Source organism: Choloepus didactylus, chromosome 20 (assembly GCF_015220235.1).
Source record: "Choloepus didactylus isolate mChoDid1 chromosome 20, mChoDid1.pri, whole genome shotgun sequence".
Classification (NCBI taxonomy): Eukaryota; Metazoa; Chordata; class Mammalia; order Pilosa; family Megalonychidae; genus Choloepus; species Choloepus didactylus.
This window is the reverse complement of record NC_051326.1, coordinates 42,294,428-42,321,673: the sequence shown is the minus strand read 5'-3', so window position 1 is coordinate 42,321,673 and position 27,246 is coordinate 42,294,428. Positions and strand designations below refer to the sequence as shown.

Below are 27,246 nucleotides of genomic sequence, written 5' to 3'. Positions count from 1 at the left end.
CAAATGTAATTATTCTCAAATTTTATACAGAACACAATCCATTAATGCAAATGGGAATAAGGCATCATGAGCTTCAGGTATTATAAGACTAACCCACAGAAATTCCCATCAGTGTTTTATATTTCTTCTCATCATTGAGCCCTAACCTCATTCATTTACATCCAGCAGTCATATAACTTTGGTAAAATCACATATGGATTACCACCAAGAAAAGGTTAGAAATCTCATTTTTGTTTAGGAACTTTCAAAGGGTAAGAACCAGAGTTATATGATCTTTTTAAACAGTTAGGATAACTCCGTGTACCCAGTCATGATTTTTGATGATCCTCTTACATATTTTGAAAAAAAAAGTTCAATTGTACAAATAATCTAAATATCTCAGATTTCAGTGGTATGGTACTGGAAATTTTAGAATAGAGTCCATGGTTTCACCTTTAAAGCTTGAATTATTTTTTTTAAAAGGGATTCACTTACCTTCACACACAGGCTGAAGTCCTGACCATGATCCATTAAGCAAACATGTTCGCTCAGAAGAGCCCCTCAGCTGATAACCCATTTCACAGGAAAAACGAAGGAGGCTTTTGATCTTAAATTCATCCCCAAGCCTAGATCCATGTGCTGGGATCCCTGGGTCACCACAAAATCCGGGATTATTTCCTATTGAACATAAACACATACAATTTTAGTAGACATGCCTAAAACAGAGTTTGTTATAGTTTAAAAAAATGACAAGTTGCTTAAATGTATATTTAACATGAAATTATGATATAGCATTCTGGCATTCTTGAAGAAAGATATTCTTTGTTTTAGCACAAAATGGGAGAACTTAAATTATTCCTGTGTAAAATCAAAATAGCCTATTAAAACACAGTTATGAGAATAAATGATACTCTGTTAGAAGAAGTAAAACACTGGGAATGGAGAATGCAGGAAGTGATAACTGTAAGAATGGGTATGAATAGTAAATGGGAGATGGGGGTTAAAGTTTTGGGACACATAGGAAAACATCGAATGAGAGGTATGACTGTTTACCATCATGTCTGGAGATTCTGATTCACTAAATGTTATTTAATTAAGAAACAGTTTATGAAAGAATTAAGATTAATATGTTTTTCAAAGAGGATAAATCCAATTCTTTCTTTATTGAGACAGAAATAATGTGGAAGAACTGGGAGAAAGTCATGGCATAGAGAGCATATAGAGACAAACCAAAGTCAAATTAAGCAAGTTTTGTGGCAAGGGTGAGACAGAAACTCCTAAAGATTCCTAAAGGAGAAAATTTAAAGTCATAGTTGTTGGATGATGGTGATGATGATGATGATGATGATGATGATGATGATGATGATGACAAAGGAAGAGGAGGAGGAGGTGGTGGTGGTGGAGAGGAGGAAGAGGAGGAGAAGAAGAAGAAGAAGATTATAACAATGGCATATATGGCTAGAAATGGAAGAATAACAATTTCAAATAAACATATAACTATAGAATATTTTGAATAACTGTATAATTCCTCTACCTGTGCAGTGGGGTAGTGTTCCACTCCAGTGACTATCTTCTTGGCAAACTCTGGTGTTGTTGCCTATAAGGTTCCGACTGCCTTTGCATGAGTAATGAACTATGGCCCCATAGGTAAACAGTTCTCCAGTGAGGATAGCATTGGTAGGAACTCCTGGATGCCCACAAGATATAACTTATGGAAAAAAAAAATTGCAAAAATGAGGGCATAATTCCTATTTAACTGCCTTGCATTGGCAATTCTCAACACAGATACTCATACAAAAATCATCTACTAAATTAAAAATACCTGAATATGCTGGCATATGCCTGCAGTTCTCTTTGGATGAGAAATATCAGTTTCCAGATGGCTCCCAACCCCCCACCCATATTTACATATTGATAAAAATAAGGAAAATATCTGTCAATGTCAATGAGGTTTTTTTTTTTATATAATCTTAAATTAAGGTAGCTGTGCTTAATAGAATTTTACCTTTAGCCTTTCAAAGGGAAGGCCATACTATCTAAAATTTTTCCATTTACCCTTAACTGTATCCCAAATGAGCAGTATTATAGGAAATTTAAGAATGTAATTTTTGGATTCATCAGAACAATTTCAAAATTATTGTATGATCTCACTGACGTGAAGTAATTAGAATGAGAAAACGCACAGTCAGAATCTAGCTAGGATCTAGGTTACCGGGGGCAGGGTGGTAGTAGAGAATAGGAATTACTGTACAAAGTTTCCATTTGGGATGATGGAAATGTTTGGGTAATGGATGATGGTGGTGGTAGCACCATATCATGAGCATAATTAACAGCATTGAATTATATATTTGAATATGATTTAAAGGGAAATGTTAGGTTGTATATATGGTACTATTATAAAGAAAAATTTCTTTTAAATCTATGGAACTTCACAACACAAACAGCAAACCCTAAGCCAAATCATGGACTATAATTAATAGTATAATTATAAAAATATGCTTTCATCAATTATAAAAAATCAAACAAGCAAAAAAACTATCTCCATCATGTCTTTAGTTAACATTGCAATCTCCAACTTGCCTTGGAGAAAAGAATCTCAAATCTTATATTCTTTCAGTTCATTTATCTAGGAAAACCATTTTAGCAATTTTTCTTTGAATAGGAGTTGGTCTAAAATATTTAAGTAAAATAAATAATGAATTGCTGATTAAATTGTCTCTCAGGTTATTTTATAGTATTTCTATTCATTTCATAAAAAATATACCAAATTAGGCCCATACTCTATTCGGAAATTATCCCTCAAAATGACAAACTCTGGAATGCAGATTAATATGGGAGGGTGAAGATTTATCTCTCCCTTTCCATACAGTCCCATATTAAGGTTTACAATGGATATATTTTTGTGCTACATGCAAATAGCTAACCTGACTGAGGCTACCAACTAATGACTCAAAGGCCAATGATTTAATATCCTAGAGTAATTGCATTTGGTCACTAGCAACCCAAAAGTGTTATCAACTGGGGAGGATAGATTTAAAAGGATAAAAGACATTACCCATCCCTTGAGTCATATAAATCTCACTATCTGTTTTGCATTGACCTTCCTTCCTATCTTGGAGAACCAGATTGTATCTAGATGGAGTCCTAAAAGTGAAGTCAATTAGACTTGAATCAGTGAGATAGTTGGCAAATGACCATTTCCAGGTGAAATAAAAGGGGAAAAAATCAGTGAAACAATATAACAGCAAAAATAGAGATGAAGCTTAGCTGCTATTGAGCATGTAAAAGCAAAATGCTCCTCTGAGAGCTTTCTATTCCCACATTCATGGTAATTCCAAATGTTAATGACAACAAGTGGTGGGAACTAGTCACCTAGGAAAAAGCGAGTCAGTTAAAACCCAGATCCTAGAGATTTGAAGCACATGAGCATTGTTACAAAAAGTAAAGGAAGTCTCACATAAGCACAGGGAAGACTTAAAAGAAATGTTTTGGAGAAAAAAAAAACAAAACACAAGTGATTTAGAAGACCAGAATTCAGATATAATTTGATGAAGATAGTAATACATCTATAGATGTATTTTTTTGGTCACATAGGCTGAACATTTGTTTATGAAAGTTATCATTCTCTTTCTCCATGGAAATTAATTGTATTGTGGGCAGTTCAAATTTGAGAAAAGTTTCAATATCGATCAGTAGGGGTTACAATGGCAACTCATTTGCAGAAAAAAATCGGTATCAATTGATTCTGAAAACATACTTAATAATGTTAAAAATTACAGGAGGAGAAACATGATTGTTTCCTTTTACTTTGCTAAATTCAATTCATAATGTAATTGTCATTTTCTAATTTCTGCATCCAAAATGTATAAAAAGGTTTTGATTTTGATGAGTGCTTTGTTTTTGCCAGGCTTTAAAAAGCCAAAAAGAATAACAGTTTTTCCTAAATTTTCAGACTATATTTTAAAAAGATGATTCTCATGGAGCAAAAGGACAATCCATTTCTTCAAGTCAAAGAAACTGAGACTGTTTCTATCGGGATAAAATCATTTTTTCTTACTACTCAACATGGCATGAAATATACTGAGAGTAAAGTTTTGAGGGAGACCAGAGTGGTGACCTGTAATTTGTCTGCCCAGAAATGCAACTCTGTTCTGTAGAGTAATGTGCCTTCCTCCGATTAAACCTATAATTCAGAAGGAAGTTACTATCAAGTGCTACGTTTTTATAGTAGTCAGTACTGACAGGCCCAAGAGTGTTGACGAGGTCCAGTTAGGTCAGTCAGTGTATTCCACCCTTCTGAACATAAATGCTAGGGCCACAGATGGAATCTCTGTCTGAGCTGGGCTTATCAGTGCTCTTTTGCCAATATTTCTGAACTTGGGACCAGAGAGAGAGAAGCTGAGAAATGTATGGTGTTGAGCAGCCATGTTTGAACTGTGTGTAGGAAACCTATCTGCCAGGTTAACGCAGGCATAAAAACAGTAATAAGTAGAGACAATAAAAAGATTGTGCCCAAGTGGTGCCCAAAAACCTAGATGCCTTGTCTTTGGGGCCAGATATGTGAGCATTCCAGTGTTTATCTTTTTTTCTCCCCCATAAACTAATTTGAGTTGGATTTCTAGTTTTCTGACCAATCTATCTAAAGATACCATACAAACGAATATAATTTGGGAGGGGAGGCGTAGAGAGAATTATTTAAAAAAAAAAATACCTTTCTGGGTACATGAAAAAATATTTGTTTTGTTGGTGGTGCAAAAGAATACAAAATAATCCACACTTACCCAAACACTTTGGTAAAGAACGATCCCACAAGCCATTTGCCATACAGGTTAAGGCAGAAGAGCCTAACAGGTAAAATCCCTTCTTGCAGTGATACATGACGCTGATTCCATATTCAAAACTCTCAGGGAAATTCTGTTGCCCATGACGAATGGCATTTTCCACAAAGCCGGGATCTGAACAGTTCACCACTAGAAAATAAACCATATTATGCATCATTTAAATACAGCTATTAAATTATAAACAAAATGTATCATTAAAAAATACAAATTCCTCACCATTTTAGAAAGTTCATAAAATTAAAACATTAATAGCCAAGTTGTACCATGAAGTTCTATTCCTTTAATAAATTTTCTTATTGCTTTAGGCCATTATACTTCAAAAACTGTCAAGTTTATAAATATATTGACTACCGCAGCAATTTTAACAACATGACTCTAATTTCCTTTATTTCCTAATAACATGTTTCTTCATGGTACAGTCTAAAAGTAGTTTCCTTGGCTAAGATTTTGTTCCTGGTTAAGTTTTTATCTGATAAAAATGGTAAAACACAACTGGGTGAAGTTTGTTTAGTTTACTTATTTTTACTCAAGTGCAATATTTTAGGACAGTATGTGGCACAGTAAACAATTAATTTTCTTCCCTGCCTGGCAAGCATCACTGCTTCAATATGTGTGTCTAAAGTAATTTCTGTTGCATGTCTGATGCAAATAACAATGACGATTATTCCATCGAAACTTAGTAGAAATGTAAACCAAGCAAGCCTCTTTACAAATAGTCCCATGATGAGATGGTCCCCGGTGGCTTGCAGGAAGTGCTCTGGTTAATTTGAATGGCACTCTGTTAGCCCGAATGCCTGTTGGCAGCTGTGAGGGTATCAGCAATGTGCTTTTCCAGGTGCAGAGGAAGAGAAAGAGCCCCCGATTATCTCAGGCTTTGACCCTCCACAAGCAGTGAATGAGACAGCTGCTATCGAGGTTGCACTCTCTCCTGATATTTCTGGCTCAGAGAAGGGTTGTGCAACTAATTCTTAGGCAGCCACTTCACGTCATGGGTCCCAATGGCAGAAGACAAATCCCTTACCCAGTCAATGCACATGATTTCTTTTTTTGTAATAAGAAGGAAGATGTAGGGTTTGAATGGAGGATTTCAAAAGTCCTTTGTAATGCTGAAGAATAGTATTCTATGATTTTTAAAATAACCCCAGGTTACCAAAGAAAACATCTATTTCTTCGGGGTCCCCCCAAAAAGAATGTTTATGGCATGCTGGCAGGTATTTAATGGCTCCATCATGCATTGAAATCACAATAAAATTTTAATCAAAACCACTGAAACAGTAGGAATTATGCACCAAGAGAAAATTGAATAAACCAGACAGACTAATTATTTAAATAAACTGGAAAATAATAGATAGGCCCATTCTAGCACTTGGAGTTGCATTCCAAGGCCTGGAAATAAAACTATACCAAGTTCTCCCATGCTATACCTTAATAAGGAGAAGGTGATTCCTTGATCCAAGTGCTAAGGAAAATTTTTGTTCGTATTTGTGCTTTTGTTCCTCTTAGGAGGCAGTCCTAACAATATCAAACTCTTTTTGTAGTCAGAGTAGAGAAAGCCACTTAGATAATAGGATTGGAAGGCATTGAGACATTTATTGGACACCTCTACCTGGATGTCCAGTAGATACCAAACGGTCCATAGGACTCAGCATGTGCAAAACAGAGCTTCATTTTTTTTTGGTCCAGCTTTCCTTAATATGGACTAATTGGTGGTGAGAAAGGGAAAAGTATAAACCAATTGCTAGTATGGGTTTGCAGCTCAGGAGAGGGTTCAGGCTGGTGAGTAAAAACAAAACAAAACAAAACAAAAAACAATAACCAAAAAAATGGGATTCTTTGGCAGAGGAGCAGTTATCGTTTTAATGGCCTTGAGATCTAACTCACCCCCTTCCTTACAGACTGAGAAATGGAATGCTCTCTGAGTTCCACCATGGCTGGAGCATGTGGATATAGAATATGTGGTTTCCTTACCCAGTGACTGTGAAATTATGGGCTAGAATTCTTGTTAAAGCCCCTCATCTCCATGGTAAAAAGCGCACGGAAGAGACTAGTGCCCTTACAACTGGCATTCCTGAACTTCAGATTGCATTAGAATTACCCGGAAGGTACTTTAAATGCTGAGTCCCAGGATCCTCCCATTCATTCACCTAGTTCATTACTATTAAAATTTTAGGCAGCAAAAATGCTTAACATCAATGAAGATTCCATGAGCTCCAACTGGGAAAAATTGATTCTCAAATTTCAAGAAGCATACAAATGCTCTAATCTGAGAATGCAGTTTTTCAGTCCTACATAGAAATGCAGTCAGAAACAACATCTATTTATAGTCCTTACTATTTATTTTTGAGGCTCCATTAGGAGATTCAGCTGTGTCTATCTGCTGGGAAAAATATATGGCAGGAATAATTTGATTTATTTGGACATGAGAAAGAAATATTTCAAGTCATTGTTGCAAATGGGTATGTTTTGCCATATGGAGAGCAGTTTACCTGCCAGGATAGTTAATTAATGCCAAATCAATACAGACACAACTTTTCAGTCTGTGTTCTTTTTCCCATTTTGTTCATAGCTAGGGATCTGGTGGGCTGAGGCTTGCATGACTGACAGATTTCAGCTGTCAGTGCACAAAGTATAATGATGAGTCAAATTATTTAAACCATCTTGTGGCATTTGAAATGACCAATGAAGTTAATGGTGTGAATGAATACAAGTCAGACCAAGTCAGAAACTGTTAAAACTACTTTTCAAACTTGGTGTTTGACATGATGTTAAGCATCGGGTGATGCATCAGAGAGAACCCGATAATAGGCTGTGTGTAGGTCAGCAACTTATGCTAATATCTTACTCCTACTAAAACCTGACATTGAACTAAATTTTATCAACTGGAAAGTCCTCAGGGCTCCTGATTATCTGTCTAGTATAATATATTTATAAAAATCCATAAATATTTCTTGTTAACATGAATTCCAAATGAATTCCTTTTTCTAGAAGACTTCCTGCTAGAAAATTAAGTTCTCAATAATATTTATATATATATATATATATATATATATATATATATTTCTTATTGAGATTGTTTAGATACCATACAATTATCCAAAGATCCAAAGTGTACAATCAATTGCCCACGGCACCACCATACAGCTGTGCATCCATCAACACAATTATTTTTTCAATTTTTAGAACATTTTCACTGCTCCAGAAAAGAAATAAAGACAAAAAAAGGAAACTCAGATCCTCCCATACCCCTAACCACTACCCCCTCCATTACTGATTCGTAGTTTGGTATAGTACATTTGTTACTGTTGATGAAAGAATGTTAAAATACTAACTGTAGTATATAGTTTGCAATAGGTATATATTTTTTCCCTATATGTCTCTTTATTATTAACTTCTAGTTATAGTAGCATACATTTGTTCTAGTTCGTGAGAGAGATTTCTAATATTTGCATAGTTAATCACAGACATTGTCCACCACAAGATTCACTGTTTTATACATTCCCATCTTTTAACCTCCAACTTTCCTTCTGGTGACATGCGTGACTCTGAGCTTACCCTTTCCACCATATTCACACACCTTTTGGCACTGTTAGTTATTCTCATTACATGCTACCATCACCCCTGTCCATTTCCAAATATTTAAGTTCACCCTAATTGAACATTCTGCTCATAATAAGCAACCGCTCCCCATTCTTTAGCGTCATTCTATATCCTGGTAACTTATATTTCATGTCTATGAGTTTACATATTATAATTAGTTCGTATCAGTGAGACCCTGCAATATTTGCCTTTATGTGTCTGTCTTCTTTCACTAAATATAGTGCCCTCAGGTTTTCTTCATCAACCCATTTCTTTTAAGATGGTTTTGTTCAAACACTATATATTCCATCCTAAGTAAACAATCGTTGGTTCCCCGTATAGTCATGTATTTACGTATTAAGCACCATTGCCCCTCTCTATATAAGGACATTTCTTCCACAAAGACAGAGAAAGAGTCAAAGAAGGCAGAGAGGCAAAAGAAAAAGGCAAGAGAAAGAGAGAAGAACAAACTAAAAAAGTTGATAGCTGGAAGGTGACAAAAGGAAAGATAGCATTAACTGAAAGTAGAATAAAGAGTCAGACATCACCAATGCCAGGAGTCCTATACCCTTCCCCTATTCCCCATCCCCCCATATGCATTTAGCTTTGGTATATTGCTTTTGTTACATTAAAGGAAGCATAATACAATGTTTCTGTTAATTCTAGCCTCTAGTTTGCATTGATTGTACTTCCCCCCCAATCCCACCCTATTTTTAACACCTTGCAATGTTGACATTCACTTGTTCTACCTCATGTAAAAACATATTTGTACCTTTTATTATAATCGTTGAGCACCCTAGGTTTCCCTGAGTTACACAGTCCCAGTCTTTACCATTTGTCTTTTGTTCTGGTGTCCCACATGATCCCAGCCTTCCTCTTTCAACCATATTCACAGTCATCTTTGTTCAGACTACTTACATTGCTGTGCTACTATCTCCCAAAATTGTTTTCCAAACCTCTCACTCCTGTCTTTTCCTTTCTGTTGGCAGTGCTTCCTTTAGTGTTTCCTGTAGAGTGGGTATCTTGTTCACAAACTCTGTCATTGTCTGTTTGTCGGAGAATATTTCAAGCTTTCCCTCATATCTGAAGGATAGTTTTGCCGGATACAGGATTCTTGGTTGGTGGTTTTTCTCTTTCAGTATCTTAAATATATCACCCCACTTCCTTCTTGCCTCTGTGGTTTCTACTGAGAAATCCACACATAGTCTTATCAAGCTTCCTTTGTATGTGACAGATAGCTTCTCTCTTGCTGCTTTCAGGATTCTCTCTTTATCTTTGATGTTTGATAATCTGATTATTAAGTTTCTCGGCGTAGGCCTATTCAGATCTATTCTGTTTGGGGTATGCTGCACTTCTTGGATCTGTAATTTTATGTCTTTCATAAGACATGGGAAATTTTCATTGATTATCTCCTCTATTATTGCTTCTGCCCCTTTTCCCTTCTCTTCTCCTTCTGGGAGACCAACAACACATAAATTCTTGCTTCCGTTTTGTCTTTAAGTTCCCAGAGATGTTGCTCGTATTTTTCCATTCTTTTCTCTATCTGTTCTTTTGTGTGTAGGCTTTCAGTGCCTTGTTCTCCAGTTCCTGAGTGTTTTCTTCTGCCTCTTGAGAGCTGCTGTTGTATGTTTCCATTGTGTCTTTCATCTCTTGTGCTGTGCCTCTCATTTCCATAGATTCTGCCAGTTGGTTTTATGAACTTTCAATTTCTACCTTATGTACGTCCTGTGTTTTCATTATACAGTTCAGCTCTTTTGCCATATTGTCTCTAAACTTTTTGAATTGACTTATTAGTTGTTTCAATTCCTGCATCACAGTTAAAGTGCAAGTCTGTTCTCCTGACTGGGCCATAACCTCATTCTTCTGGGTGTAGGTTGTCGTTTTCTATATGGTTTCCTTGGTTACCCCAATCAGGCCTCCCCAGACCAGAATGAGCTCAGGTCCCAGAAGGAAGAAATATTCAGTATCCGGTTTCCCTGAGGGTGTGTCTTAGAAAATTGGTACACCCTCTGATGCCTCTGGTCACTGTGCTTTTCTGCCCAGCAGGTGGCACCTGTTAGCCTATAATTTTTGACTGGTGTAAGGTGTGGCTCTTTTTCCCCAAGTTCTGAATAAAAGGCAGGTAGTAGAGCTGGGCCCCACCCCTTTCCTCTTAGAGAAGGTAGACCCCCTAGGGGGAGGTCATTAGCATTTCAATGGTCTCTCTCTGCCTGTGCTATACCCTTGTCACAGAACTGGGAACTGAAAATGGCTGAGGCTTTCTCCACTGAGTCAAAAAAGGAACAGAGCTAGTCTGAGGCGACCTTCCGGCTCTCCAAGGTCAGTCGTCACCCAAAGCCTCTCTCTGCTTCTTGGGGATTTATACCTTGTAGTGAGCAGTTCACACTCGCTACTTAAAACCCCAGTTGGAGCTCAGCTGAGCTATATTCGCTTGCTGGGAGAGAGCTTCTCTCTGGCACCACGAGGCTTTGTAGTTTGGGCTGTGGGGGAGGGGTCTCCCAATTTGGATACACAGTTCTTACTTACAGATTTTATGCTGTGATCTTGGGCATTCCTCCGAATTCAGGTTGGTGTATGATGAGTGGATGGTCACGTTTGTCCCCCCGCAGTTATTCTGGATTATTTACAAGTTGTTTCGGTTTTTTTTTCAGTTGTTCCAGGGAGACTACTTAGCTTCCACTCCTCTCTATGCTGCCATCTTAGATCCTCTCCCTCAATAATATTTTATAGATTACCCATGAACCTTCTTTTTACTGTATATACATGCCTTACTCTGAGAGAAGAAAAGGCATGCAGAGTTATTCAAAGATAAGCAAGTTAATATATAAATATAGATAAGAATGTACTATCTCCTAAGATTTACACTTAAAATAAATTATTTTCTTCAAAAAGATTGAGCTTGCTTTCAGTTGTTTTTTTAATCCAATGATTGCCTTATTCCCTTTCACTAAGTGTTTAGGTAACCTAATTAATGAAACATATTAAAATATTATTTTTGAGGCATGATTGCTAGTTACCGAGCTGCTTTACTTTATCTTCAATTTTTGTGACCGATTAATTTTCCTTTGGTATGTGTCAAACTATAGGATTTAGCAAAGCACAAAAACTCTGATCGCTGCTCCATGGAAACTAGCTTTATTGTCTTGCCATTCATATCTTCTCATTAATCTGCCTTATTTTTTTCTGCTCTCCCTATTCCCTTGTCATAGATTGAATGCACTCTCTGTCCCACATCCTTGTTCCTGTTCAAACTCAAATCAATATCCATGTTTTCACAAAAATTTCCCTAATTATAGGAGAATACAACCAATTTCAATCCCATGATCCTTCTCCAGCTATTCAAATCTAGAAATTTCACCACTCATTTCTTCTACATTGTTTGGCTATAAAGTAAAGGGCAATAACAGTTTATAAAACAAGAGAGAGCTTAGCATGGTAATTAATAGCATGGACATTTGTGTTCTGGGTTTTGGTTCTTTGGGCAGTGCTACTCTTAAAATAGGTTTATCGACTTACTTATTTAATTCTAGCTTGTTCATAATGAATTCTTACATTAAAACAATATAATTTTCCTTATGTACCTTTTTCTTTATTTAACCATTCATTAAAATGTATTAATTAAGGATAAAGAAAAAGTCAGTAAGATTTTGCTTTAAGGGCCTCTAAGATAATTATAGTAAAAGCATCAAATTTTAACTTGTATATTCAAAATTTGTTAAGAAATTGAACATGCAAAATAGAATCCAAAGCACTTCCCAATCTAAGGGGTCAACACTATATCCTACAAGTATAATGTTTTTGTTTATTTTTTAAGTATAATGATGATAGTCTTATCGACCAGATTACTTCGTGGAAGGTGTGCTTCGATCAATTGCATTGCTGTTTTGAAAGGTAAACCAAAGGGGTGACATTTGTTTTTTTAAATTTCAATTTAATTATTATTTTAAAAGGAACAAAAAATAGAAATTATCAAATTTAAACTTTAAAATCTGAATATTATGGGTTAAGTTTTTCATGAAATTTGGAAAAAAAAAACAAGTAGAGTTTAGCAGAAGTGCATCAAAGTTAACATGAATTGGTAAACTGTTTTTTGAATAAACAGATCACTAACAGTTACAGAGGAAAAAAAATCTTAAAAAAATACATACATATTTTCATATGGCTATGAATGACATTCTGAGAATAAAAAGCAACTAATTTTCCTTATATCTGGAAGTATACTGAGAGATCATCTTTTTCAATTCCTGTATATGATCAATCAAATCCACCTGAAAGGTATGACATACCTCCATCATCAAAATTCTCTCACTATGAAAGATTCATAAAAGTAAGTGATAGGGAGAGAAAGAACATGTGGTAGAAAGGGGGATGAGATGATGGAGGGAAGGTTCAATTAAAAAAAACAGTTGAGTATAATAATTCAATATTTTTACTTTATTATTGCTAGGTAGAAGATCAGGGAGGAAGTGATAGGCAGAAGGTCTCAGGGAGGCTTAGTGGTTAATTGGGACTAAGAAGTTGGATCTCCTAACAAGTCCAATATCCAATGTAAAACACAGGAGACCGAACAATTATGGTTATAAATATAATAAACTAGTCTATTGTTTATATTGCAATTGATTTTAGATTTGGTCTGTGCTTTTAAAGATATACACATTTATAAACATATTTAACCTGGCACCTTTCAAAATACTTCACGATTTTTTATATGTGTCGGTTCCTTAAGTTTGAATCTTAAGTTAACAGTTAACTCTGTTGTCGTGGCTTGGAGTTCTCAACCCCAGAAAAACATGTTTTTAAACTTAATCCATCCCTCTGGGTGTGAACCCATTGTAAGCAGGACCTTTGGATGAGGTTACTTCAGTTAAGGTGTGGCCCAAGTGGATCAGGATGACCCTTAATTCTACTACTGAAGGCTTTACAGGGAAGGTTACAGAGAGAGGGGAAGTCTGAAGAAGCAGCCAGAAGCTGGAAGTCAACAGGACCTGGAAGAGAAAAAGGAGGCAGCCCTGTGCATTGCTAAGGAACGAGGACTGCCAACAGTCAGCCCCAGAACACCACGATCTTCTGGGAGAAAGCACTGCTTTGATGATGCCTTGATTTTGGACTTCTCCTAGGCTCAAATCCATAAGGCAATAAATTCCCGTTGTTTGAGCCAACTCATTGCATGCTATTTGTTTCAGCAGCTAGGAAACTAAAACGTCTGTGAACTCTTCTGAAAAGCTTCAAATTTTGGCAGAGAGAGCACTGCTTTAAGACGATCTTTGTCCTTTAAGCTACACAAAATTGATTGTGCCTAAATTATATAAAGAATACATACAGAATAGAAACCGTAATTCTACAGGCAGATTGGATATATGCCATATTCAAAACTTTATCCAGTTTTCTAAAGGATCATATTCAACCATCAAGCCTATATCACTAGCATCTGCCTAGTTCAGGAACCCATGAAATACAATAGCACCTTCCATGTATAACTGATGCATGAGACTGGAATGTGAAACTGCTATGCTATATTGTTTTCATTCTTATTAAATTATGTTATATTCTAAGTCACTAAATCACACACTAAATTGGCAAATACATAAATCTTATCCTTTAGAATGTTCTCCTGACAATCTCTTTCTTAAGAAATCTTCAATGCTATATAACTGGTAAGGTTTAAAGAGAAATGTTCTAATAAAAATTCTGGATTGAATGACATACATGGTGAACGTAGAACTGTCTCTGATTGCCCTTCACCCTAGGGACTCAGCCTGATATCACAGCAAGATAGTTAAGAGATTGCTTTCTCTCAATGATAGCTGTCAAAGGCAACATGAGAAATGAGCTATGGCATTCTCGATTTAGTCTGTTGAAAAAAGCAGAAGATGCTAAGGTTGGCCCTTGTGACTTCTGAAACTCTCTGTGCTTTAAGATAGAAAAAAGAAAAGAAAGAAAATATTGTTTCCATAACTGAATGAATTTATATATATATATTATTTTTTGCTGAAAAATGTGTTTAAATTTGTTTTTAGTATTTACTCCTGTTTTCCTTGTTTTCTTTTATGGGTCGTTGAAACCTGACCACAAATTGGAAAATTCTTCATGATTTGCGAATAGCCAATTTAAATTATTTGGGGGTGGTGGTAGGGCTGGGGTAAGAATTACTTTATTAGAATTTAAAATGCACTCATAATTGATTATAGTTCTGCATAATATATTTTTATTTCTCAGCAGAAGGAATGACAGAAAGTTTATAAGACAATCGAAGATGAAAATAACTATGTAATACTCTGTGTATTGCACCCAATAAACATTTTTGGATTTATTTACTTACTGAATAATGAAAAATAAAAGGAAACAGGATTGCTGGTAATAAAGGAAAAACATATGAGGTTAATTTATGACTTTTTCAAATATGTAAAATTACATGTTTTCATCTTCTATCAGTAATTGATAAAGAAAGATGAAGAAATAGGCTTTAGTTGTAGTGAGGACATTTATGTGTGACTAAAAAGTAATATTTTAATTGATTGCTCTGATTGCATAATGACTGACTTCTATGAAAAAAAATATATAAATTCCTGAAGAGAAGGGGAAGAAAACTAAGATTACTTACCACGTGCCAGACATTTTGCCAAGTACTTCACACGTACATTAGCTTACTTAGAACTCACAGACACTCTGTAAGTATTATTTCCTTGACTATTTATTTCAGAAAACTAATATTCTCCCAGTGAAGTTAAGTATGCAGTGGAGTAGTCCTCTTTTTCAGATCCATCCAACTCCAAAGATATGTTTTCTCTACTCAACAAATTCCTTCTAAGTCTTACGCAGATATTAGTGTTTTTTCCCAGTTGATTTCTTACCAAATAGACTATCTTTGATGGAAAATTATATGGAGGAATTAAAACAAAAATGGCACATAAGAATAATCTACACAATGTTATTGAAACTTTGACTTTACAAGCTCTTCCCAATATTTTTTCCCTTAGCTGCTCTGAAATGAGCTATCAGGCAAAGTTAGAAATAATTAATTCTTAATAATCATCTCTTCAGTCTACTATTTCCAAGCTTTGAATACATTTTTTCTATCATATTTTGCTGACAAAATAATGAACAGTTTATAGTAAGGGCCTTGCTTAGCAGTTGCAGGCCAGACTTGAAGGCATGTAAGTCACCTCCATGAGGTATTGGATTTCAACTAAAGAGGTATCAATTTAAGAGAAGAATAATTTTTCACACGGCAAACTCTTCATGATATACAGTTACATGAAAATGCATGTTAGAAAAGATTAAGTCCTTGGTAATACCTACTTAAAAATACATTCACTACTATTTCAAAGATGTTTAATAAATCTTTTCTTCTTTATCTGCAAATTTTTCTATTATGAACCAACCATGAATTATGATAAATGAAAATGTGACCTTTAAATGAAAAAAAACCAGAGAACACATGTTAACATGAGTAGAGCTCTTCCTAATTGCAGTAGTGATAATTCTTTCTGATCAATTCCCTTCTGCATTATAGAACACATAATTTCAATTAGGCTATGCAATAGCAACTTCTGGAAGCTTCCAGCTCCAACAACTTTCCTATGAAGCCAGCTTCCTGCTATTAGCAAGTCTATCCCCATTTACTCCCTAAGTCTCCAGCATTCAATAATAAATGCTATGGCTATGGCTCATCTTAAGGCCCCCAAAAGAGTCATATTAAATAAAACACAAAAAGGTAATTGGTTCTTAGATGAGCATACATTAGTTCTTTTTATTTAAAAAATTTTCTAACAGGTGACTATATATAACTTTTCATAAAAGCATAAATGTGATCATATACATATTGGTTCTTCAGGAAATTTTGTTTGTTATCCTTTTAAATTCCTCTTCAACCATAATAGAAGTCCTCATTATCACTGCATTTTCTCAATTTTCTTCTCGTTCATGCGTGTATTGACATATAGAAAGATATTTAATATTTCTGAATTTAAGCACCCAATCTTACCAAAGCTATATATAAGAAAGGAGAAAGAAAAAATCTCCTGTTTGCATATAATACAAAAATTGCTAGATGAAAAAAGGAAATATTTAATGAGTCACCCTAAAACTTTGTCAGACTGGTATACCTCATTTTTTTCTCATTAAGATGACAAAACTTTTATCTATACTGGACATATAGTTTGGAATTTAGGAGATGAAGATTCAGAGAAAGCTCCTGTGTAGAAACATGGGCCTCCAAGACAGCATGGCATAATCTGATTCATAAATAAGTGCGACAATGTTCATTTTCATTTACTTTTATGAAATTTGCAGTCAAAAGTTTATCTCTTCCAGAAAGATACTACTACTAGTAAAAAGAATACCACTTGTTATTTCTCTGCCTGTTTGCAAAGGTAGTGTTCTAGGTTAGTAAAAGGAGTGATGGCTAGTTTCATGGATCTGAGCTTTCTGATATATCTCAAACATTGCAGGCTTACACAGAGCTTTTTCCTTTTAAGGGTGAAATCTGTGAAGAAAGAGGCTACTTCAGGATAGAGATAGACAGTTTGGGTTACTTTGTAGAAATCTATACCTAATTTAGCCTCACTTCGGCACAGATTTACTGGGAGTTCCGTTTGGAAATTCTGCATGGAGTTGCTCTTACACTCCAAAAGACTACAAGAGAAAACAGCAATTCCATGACCTTACTAGAGTAGACATTTAGCAAGGCTATCAAAAATTTAAGGAAGGAATGCACACAGAGCTGCACACTTAAATGAGATACAATATATATATAAATTCTGTGCAATTAATCAAGGAACCATATAAGCAAAGAATCAGGTCATATTGCAGTATAAGAACCCTCAGAAATTTTAATACAGTAGCTATTTTTGTTAACTTCAAGTTTTTGAGATTTATGTCATCTTTCTAAAAGCTTCTCACTTTTACAATCTTTGTGAACCTGCCTTTTTGAAATCATGCCTTTTCTGCCTTAACAAAATAATATGCATATAAATCCTGTGTATTAGATTGTATCTCTTAGCTCATAAACAAAACAAAACAAAGCAATATAATTTAAAATAATAGGAAACTTGAGAAAACAGGCACCTGGGGGATGATTTGGTGATTTTTAATCTTCCTGACATTTGAATGACAACATTTGTCAGTCCCCTACTCCTTTCATCAGATTTATCTGAATTAATAACTATTAAAATTTAGTACTTTCTTATTTTGTTATTTTACTAGAAAGTCCATGAAGGTAAGAAGAGTTGAAAAAATATAACAATATGTTTTAATGCTGTATGATAGATACATAAAGGACATAATATGGTACCTAAAGTAATGAAAATGATTAATGAATAATGTATATTTAATTTCTTTTCCTCCTTTTGCTTGTAATAAGGTAGAGAAAATGGGATATAAATACAGGAAAGCTTTTAAGAATAAAAATTCCACTATTTTGAATACATACAATTTTTCATTCAGCAAGAATATATTACAGGTCAGATTTACTAATGTCCTAGCAGCAGTGGGTGAAATTCTCCCAGCCTAACCAGCTAACTTCCCCCTTGGTCCCTTGGATTGTTATCTACTTAAGGAAGTGAATTATTTTATCCATCTCTGTATTTACAGTATCTAGCACACCATCTAGAATATAGTAGGTACTTAACAAATGTTAAATTAAGTTGAACAGAAGTGTTTGGGGGGACAGATAAATTCTTTCTGATACACCTGAGGCATCCAAGACATAACTATTTCCTTGTGTAGATAAACTGGACTAAAATTTATGAGAATTCATTTTAAACCATTCTTTCAGTTGTGCTATTTTTTATGCCATACAGAGTGAAGAAAACAGTTTACTTGAAGCTGTTTTACCTTTTCCTAAATCCTTACAGTGGCACGAGCAAGAGTCTGACACTAACAACAGTCCCTTTCCATTGCCGTTTAGGTGTGTCATTTTTTTTTTTTTTTCCTTTGAGAAACAAATGTAAAGCTAAATGTGTGTCAGTGACTAGCTTAGTGACTATTTTAGTTGTGTGTAGCACAGTGTTCGGTAAATATTTAGTGTATACCAAAGTGTCCCGGTTGCAGTGTCATTTAGAAATGCCAGCTTGTTAAAAGATACTACCTTGATCAGTTCACAATTTTCTTCACCCCTGGCTTTGCATGTTAGACTCTCTCTTAACCAAGCCTCAGGATAATAACATATATGTTTAATAACAACTTGGTTAATTTTCAAGCTGACCAGACTACCCACACTGTGAAGAGACCAGCAGGAGCTTTTGAATAAAAAACCATTTACACCTTGAGATACTTCATTCCCCCCATCTCTCCCAAACGGGACATAATTGGAAGACTGCTTTTTGGGGAGAATGAGGACAAAGGAGCTTAGGTGTCCTTGACCTTAATTGCATGATTTTCTCTACTGTGGAAAAGGTGCAAGAGGGACTACCTGTCAAGTTAGTTGTTCAGTAAGTATTGACCTCTGATGTATCTGTCCAGGACTAAGCATGGTATGGAATAAATGGGACATTGTTTAAACTTTCCATTTACTAATCATGTCCATTGGTCAGAGGCTGTATCCCTAGGAGTTGTAGAAGTACACTGATATTTCCTTGATTTCTCTCTCTCTATATTTTATGCTGACAATTTATCTTCTGCTGCAGTTTGTTTTCCACATACTGTATTAATATCAGTGATTAGACTGCTACCTTAGATATACTAATTCACATCAGCCTTGCTTAATCTCTTCTATTAGAACACCTTATATTTCATATCCCATTTAAAATTTGATTTTCCTAATGTATTATTGGTCAGTGGGCCATTTATTTCTAAGGCCTAGCATTAAGGATACTTGTTTACTATCACTACATAAAGACACTCAGTGTTTTTCCACTTAAAACTGTAACACTGAATTGATTCTTGAGACACATGGGACCCTGATGAATTTAAAGTTGTTAGGCTACATAAATTATCTAAAATTTCTCTAACGTGGCAAGAATTAAAACATAATAAATCTACTTCTCTGAATAAAAGTGCATGTGTTGGGGATTTTCCTTGAAATGCAACCAATGAGTCAAATTTAAATAACAAAATACAGGAAAATTTATAGCACACATAAAAGAAACCAGCATCATTCCTTGAATATAGATGTGGCCTATGGCCTTACCCTAGGAGTTTTGCATAATCTCACAGAATATGACAGTACTTCTTTTATAAAAATCTTGAATTTTAAGATTTTTTCAGCAGCCATGGTTCAAAAATTTCCATTACTTTACACCTAACAGTTTTGTGAAAGGTATACATTGTAAACAAACAGACAAACAAACATACCCTTTAAAAAAAGCAAAGATACAAATAAGCATAAGTCATTAGAGTATTAAAGTGTTGTGAAAAGAGAGGGTATTAAAGGAAAGAGTACACATGTGTTTATATAAAAAAAGTAGCATTTGATCCTATGCTTCATTTCCCATCTGAGAATTTCAGTAATCACAAAAATACACAGAGGGAAAATGGCACTTACTCTTTTTAATAAGTTCCACATATTACAAAGAAGCAGTGAACACAAACGCCACAGGAAATGTCATTTAGGTAGAATGTTACACAAAACAAAAACCTGAAGCTATTTCCTACTCTACTGCCAAGTACAGAAGCTTTGAAAAATATGTTTTACATTTCATTCTCAAGTGAGCTTGTAAAACATACATGTCAGAATAACAATAATTCTGTTTATTTTACACTTCAACACCAGTAATTTCATCCATTTCAATTAATATAATTAATTTTGATATTCCACAGAAGAAACAACCTGTTTGTCTATATCGTGGTATTATATCCATTCTTTCAATGTTTATCTTACTTATATTCATGTGGCTTTAAACTACCTCATTAAAAGAAACACACACACACACACACACACACACACTTAATGAATCTGGGCCATTTAATCCAAGCATGTCACTGATGAAACTGAAGTAAGACACCTAATGGGCTTTGTTGGGAATTTGTCGGGACTTAAATACAGTACTTCTGAATCCCAACCAGTGCTCTTCTAACATTTAAAACTACTTCCCTGTTTATATGTTTACATGAACTTTTATAAATGTATTTTAAAACTGAGAACTCCTTGGAGAGGCCACTTCTAATCAGTGAAATTCCTCTGATTGGAATTTCCCCAAACTAAAAGTTTATTGGGAACACTTTCAGTGAAATAATAAATTGGTTTTTATGGCTTGCCTGGGATTTCCCTCTTGAACAGGGTAAAATTATATCCATTAATTCATTAGTTACCAATATTATGTCAATTTCAGCAGTCAGGGATGCTTTCTGATCATTGCCCCAGGCACGAGTTTTTATATTTCCATTTACAAAATATTTTCCTTTCAAGAGTGACACACTTGGATAATGGCAATGAGGCAGATGGCAATGACAGGCCAAAGTCCCAGGCTGTCCCAAATACCTCTTAAACATTTTTTAAGAAGTCAGCTTTCAATTCATTTAAGAGAAAGATACATCTTTTATCATTAGAAGCAAGAAGGAAACTGAATTTTCTTTAATTTGAATGGAGCACGTAATGTTTTCTTTGGATTGCATAGATCTAATATGCTATTTTTAGAAAAAAAAGGAAAGGTTTTTTTTTTTAATGTTTTTAATGATGAGTGTGTGGAGTTTTTATGCAGTGTGCTATGAAGAATGCAACTTTCTGTTATGTCTTTAAACCTTAAACACTGGCACGGGCAGAGCTACTTCATTTCATGGAAGAAGGCAGATAAAACGTACTAAGGTATTGTCAGTTTTCTTCCTAAAGCAAGAAAACAACATGTGTAAAACAAAATGAGAAATGGCATTAGTTCATCTAATATATACAAAATTATTACCCATGAATAGTCATTTGGGTCATTCTATTAAGTATAAATTTAACGCCAAGAGTAAGGCAGCATCTCAGTCTTTCTGAATAAATATTCAGATTTATTAAAGGCAATAGAGGGATGAGAATTACTTTCAGATTGACATTTTCTTGCCATAGTTTAATTTTTTCCTACACAATCAGAAATTTACTGTTGGAGTTGTTGCTCTTGTGGTAAGGCCAGAAGTGTTGATTTCATACTAATGACTCAGTCTGGAGGTTTGAGTGCAATGTTCCCTGAATGAGCAAAGATTTCCCACATTACATTGTACTACCACTCATCATACTACAGACATATTTAGAGTGGAAAATAAATGCTTTTTGGCATAAATTTTCAAGAAGAATAATTATCACATGGAAAACACAGAAGTGATACCCACCAAGAGTACATTTTTATATAGAAAGTAGGTAAATCACACATAAACACACAAGGTTTTTATAGGATCAGCTGATTAAAAATGTCCATTTTGGAATATTCATTACAGACTCCTTTAAGATTCAAATTTTATTTTTACTTTTTCATATATTAGGTGAGATATATAAGAGCAATTCCTGACAATATTTCCTTTTAATTACTTGAAATCAATATCCCTTTAATGACAATTTTAAGCATCTTGAATCATATTCAGAACACAAAATATATTTTCTTATTTAGGAAGGGTAGTCTTTTCAACAAATGGTGTTCGACTAATTGAGCATTATGATAGTTAAACCCCTGTGTGAACTTGGGCAGATGATGGTGTCAGGCAGTTTGGTGAAGCAAGCACTGGCCTGATTGCCACTGTGAAGACATTTTCTGGACTTAAAAGTATCAGTAAGCTGATTGCATCTATGACTGATTACATTCAACAATCAACTGAGGAGACTGCCTTCAACAATAAGAGAAGTCTCAACCAATTAGTTAAAGGCTTTAAAAGAAGTTATGATGCCAGCAGTCAGAAGAGAGAATTTCCATCTCTCTTTCAGTCAGTTAGCTTCTTCTGGGAGGAGTTCATTGAAAATTTTCACTGGAATTCCCAGCTTGTGACATGCCCTGTGAAATTTGGAATTCCCTATCCTTACAGTCACGTAAGACAATTCTAATAAAAACCAAAAGTATGATCCATAAAAGAAAAAGATGATATATTTTAAACTTTTGCTCTTTGAAAAACCCTTTTCAGAAAATAGAAAGACAAGCAAGAAACTAGGAGAAAATTTTTGTCAACTACATGTTTGAAAAGGACTAGTATATAAAATATAAAAAGAACTCTTAAATCTAGACAATTAAAAAAAATGTACATAGGAAATGGACAAAAGACATGAAGAGCAATTCACCAAAGAAGACTCACAGATAGCAAACAAGCACACAAGCTGTTCAACATTTTAGCCATCAGGAAAATGCAAACTAACACCTTAATGAGACATAACTACACATCTTTCAGAATGGCTAAAATGAAAAACACAGTGATAACATCAAATGCCAGAGAGAATTTGGAGAAACGGGATCACTCATACATTGGTGGTAGGAATGTAAAAAGGAAACAGCCACTCTGAAACACAGTTTGGCAGTGTCTTATGAAATTAAATATTCAACTACTATATGACCCAGCAATTGTACTCTTGGGCATTTTTTTCCAGAGAAGTAAAACTTATATAAAAATCTGTGCAATAATGCTCATAGCATCATCATTCATAATGGCAAAAAACAGAAACAATCCAGATATCCTTCTATCCTTCAATGGGAAAATGGTTAAATAAACTGTGATATATCTATGTGATGGACTATTGCTCAGCAAAAACAAAACAAAACAAAACAAAAAACAAAAAAACCCAGAACTATTGATAAATGCAACAACTTTGACAAAACTCTGGAGAATTATGCTGAGTGCAAAAGGCCAATCACAAAATGTAATTCCACTAAATTTGATTCCACCATTTGAGCACCATGTGATTCCACCGTATGACTCCACTAATTCATGTATCATGTTTGGCATAACAAGATTATAGAAATTGAGAACAAACCAGTGGTTGACAAGGGTGAGGGATGAGGTGAAGGGAGGCAGGTGTGGTTCTAAAGAACACGGGATCCTTGCAGAGATGGAACTGTTCTGCCTTCTGATTGTATCAGGACCAATATCCTGGTTGTTACATTGTACTTTAGTTTTGCAAAATATTTCCACTGGGGAAAAACAGATGAAGGGTACAAAAGATTTCTAGGTATTATTTCTAGCAACTGCAAATGAATCTATAATTATTGCAAAATAAAAAGTTTAATTTAAAAGTATTTACTCATTTATTAGAGGGAAACCTTACCGGGGGAAAAAGTAGAATTGCTGCCATTTCATTCTGAGGAAAATAATATACAGAACACATATATTTTAATTATTCAGTATCATACTTTAGTTTAATTATTTACCATACAGAAATGTAACAAAAATGTTTAGAGCTTGAACATAAATAATGATAGGAGATGGCAAATTAAATCATCTCCATTATCAAAGCAACTACCTGAGGACTCTCTGGTGATGGATTTTTCATAGGGAAAATGATGCTAATTTTTAAAAAAGAAATTTAGCAAATTATAATGCTTATGATTTTCTAGATATACCAGGGTCAGAGAATCTAGAAAGACTTTTCATAGTAACTGAAAATTTATCAACATCCCTATTGGGAGGTAGCCCAGGGCAGTGGGAAAAGTGTGGCTTTGAAAGCAGACCTGGCCTTAAATCCAGCTCTACTATATTTACTTACCTATGCTACTGTCAAACAGATTTAAAGCTAGATCTGTTAAATTCCAAAACTTATTTTATTAATCACTAATCTATACTGATTAAACATTACTGTATAGGTGTACCTTGTAAAGTTTAGACTGTCAAAGAGGTTAAATTATGATATATTCAGAACGTAACAGAATATATGTATTCCTTACATTTATAGCTGTGATAGTAACACATAAGTAGACAAGGTAATTTCAACCCTAACTCTGTACTTCAGTTTTGTTTTGTTTTTTTTTTAAATATTGGAATAAGTGGGGAAAAAAACAATAATGGGAGAAAGAAAAAGTTTGTAGTTCAGGTGAAAAAGGTAATCATTCTCCTCTCATTTTTAAAGTTTTCTCAACTATGTCTGGGTAAAACAAAAGTAATTATTCCAAGATGGAAAAACAAACACTCACAAATCTAGGGCCGATGTCTGCTATCCCATTCCTAAAGGATATTTCGATGATCTATCTGGACAATGACCACGGCATAGTCCATGCTTACAACTTACAACTGCTTTAAGACAGGAGCTCAGGCTCTACCTTCTTATCCTTGGACCCTTCTCTCTATCCTGTACTGTGGTTGGGTAAGTAAATTAGGTTTCATTTGTACCTTGACCTAATCCCTGAACATCTGGTACTAGCATTCACATTTCAGAGCAAGTAGTATTAGGAGACTTTATTTAGTCTTTGAGTTTAACCAAGCACTCCAATTTAGACTCTGGCTAGAACTCTGCAATTTGATAGCCAACTTTTATACAACTATTAATAAATATCTGCTTTGATTCTCATTCTGCTATGGTCTCATTTGCATATAGCTCCCTTGGGAACCATGGGGGGAGTGGGGAGGGGTGACTATCAGAGCAAGAGAAATTCATAAGTATCTGCCTTGAATACAAAAAGTACTTCAACTTCACTCTAAAGTATGATTCACCTTCCATACAAGAGATGTTTTAATGGAAAGTAAATGAAGCAAAACATTAAATATTATAAGAAATACAAAAACAACAGAACAGTGTTTCCTTGAATAATTCAGATTTTAGCCCAGATGCATATGACAATTTTTAAAGAAAAGAATCAAAAATATAATTAAATTTTAAAAGCAATAAAATCTTCTTAAATAAATTCATAAGACTAGAAACTTAAGAGCATAAAGAATGCTTGATATATGTAGTAGGAAAAGAAAGAAAGAATGAATGAGAAAATAAATGGAAGATGAGTTGTCTTTACAGTTGAGAATCCTATATTTTTGTAATGGAGTACCTGGCCAATATACCAGATAAAGGCTTTGAGAAATTTGTGTATTAGTCTCAGAAAGATTTTCATAGCACCAGGAAGTAAGTTGGAAGGAACACTATTGTTGATATTAAAGAATTTGGCTGGCCTTTGTCTCCAGTTCCTGGCAGAGCCTCTAATCTTTGGAATTTCATGTTCAGATTTTCGGTTATTCATGGTAGACTCCCTGCCGAACAACAGACCTGATAGTTCATGTTAACAAGATGGCCGAGGGTGGGGTGGCCACACTGGTGTCTTAAAGAGGGGATTGCCCTCACCAGAAAGACCAACTTTGTGAACAGAGGGTTGGGCTTTGGATCGAATCTTAGCCCAGCTTCAGAGGAGGGGAGGTAGCTGGAGATTGAGTTCAACCCTATTGACACTGATTCAATCAATCCTGCCTACCTATGAAAACCCCAATAAAAATTCTGGACACCAAAGCTCTGGTGAGAGTTCCTGACTGGTAACACACGTGCAGGGAAGGTGAAGTGCCCTGACTCCACCAGAAGAGGATGTGGAAGCTTTGTGTTTGGGGACCCTCCCAGAACTCACCCTATGTGTCTCTTCTTTTGACTGGTCCTGATCTGTATCATTTCACTGTAATAAAACTGTGGTCTTAAGTTTAGCACTGTCTTGAGTTCTGTGGGTTGTTCTAGCAAATTATTGAATCTGAGAAGGCGGTGAGAACTCCCAAATTTGTAGTCGGTCAGAAGTAAGAATGGCCCTGGGAATCCCTGAACACGTATGTAGCTGTTGTCTGAGGCGAAGGTCAGTCCTGTGGAGGGAGGACGGTGCCCTTCGCCCGTGGAGTCTGTCCTAACTCCAGGTAGTCAGTCAGAATTACACTGCATCTATACACCAAGGGGAAGCTGTACACTTTAATTATGACAACTAGCCCAATCTACAGTCTCATTTTGTGTTTTATCAGCTTACCACACTTTCAAAGAAAAGAGCTGATTTCTAAGAAGCTTTTCCTACCTCTACACGTAGGCAAAGAGCTACTCCATTGGCCACTGCTCCGGCACTGGGCTCGTGATGCACCCTGCAGCAAATAGCCGGTGTTGCAGGTGAAGTTCACTACATCGTTCAGGTTGAACTCAGTGCCATTAGTGAGTCCGTGGGCAGGGTTTCCGGGGTGACCACACGTGATGGCTGGAGAGGAACATAAGTCAATATTGTCAGATAATAAATGTCTTCACTTTGACTTGTAATTATTTATTAATAAATATACAGATTGTTAAATGTGTGAATTAAAGGATTTGGGACTAATCAAACATTCTACAGATTTCATGTATTTTGAGAAAGGAAAATTGGAAGATGGAACGATAGTGCTAAATCCACAGGCTCTTAATATAATTGTGGAAAATAACTAACACCTGGAAAATGTGCTTCCCATCATAATAATTATTTCTTCTTACTCAAATCATGACAAAATTCAAAATAATTTTAAAAGTTAAGCAATTAAAAACTAGATATTCCAAAATTCTTTAATAAATCACGAGTTGTGAATATTGTTCCCATCATACCCTCCAGCCGATTTTGTGAAGGTCTTATTTTGAAATCATTATGGGGGTTTAACTGATTAAATTGTGCATGTATAAATTATTCCAATATCAATAGTAAGCATAATGAAGGTAACAAAAATAAGCATGAACACTTGTATTTTCATTCACAATCCCTATTGTAGGATCATTTGAATGTAGCGGATTGTCATTTTGTCATGCCCAACATAATGGCAATACAGAACAGAAAGAAATGCCTTATTGGCCCTTTCAAAAGAAACACATTTGGTCATAAAACTGGCATTTACCCCCTCATTTACCTTGCCAACAACTATTTTTCTTCTAAGTAAAGCTTTTCACCTCTGAACTTTGTACATTTACCACAGCACTATCACGGTTAATACATGTCCCTTTCCCATAGTTATATTAACATGTCTTTTGCTTAATTCACAGGAAAATAAAGAATATATT

General features: G+C 35.1%; 1 protein-coding gene across 3 annotated transcripts in view; it reads right to left on the bottom strand.

Annotated features, from left to right (window-relative positions):
• CSMD1 (CUB and Sushi multiple domains 1) overlaps window positions 1-27,246 on the bottom strand; it is a 2,222,584-nt gene that overhangs the window by 35,926 nt on the left and 2,159,412 nt on the right. For all 3 annotated transcript variants that reach the window (XM_037812751.1, XM_037812753.1, XM_037812752.1), the window contains exons 54-57: window positions 26,252-26,425; window positions 4,761-4,949; window positions 1,514-1,687; window positions 475-657 (exon numbers count right to left, since the gene is read on the bottom strand). In XM_037812751.1, coding sequence (XP_037668679.1) covers window positions 475-657; window positions 1,514-1,687; window positions 4,761-4,949; window positions 26,252-26,425 — 720 coding nt within the window. The remainder of the gene's footprint in view (window positions 1-474; window positions 658-1,513; window positions 1,688-4,760; window positions 4,950-26,251; window positions 26,426-27,246) is intronic.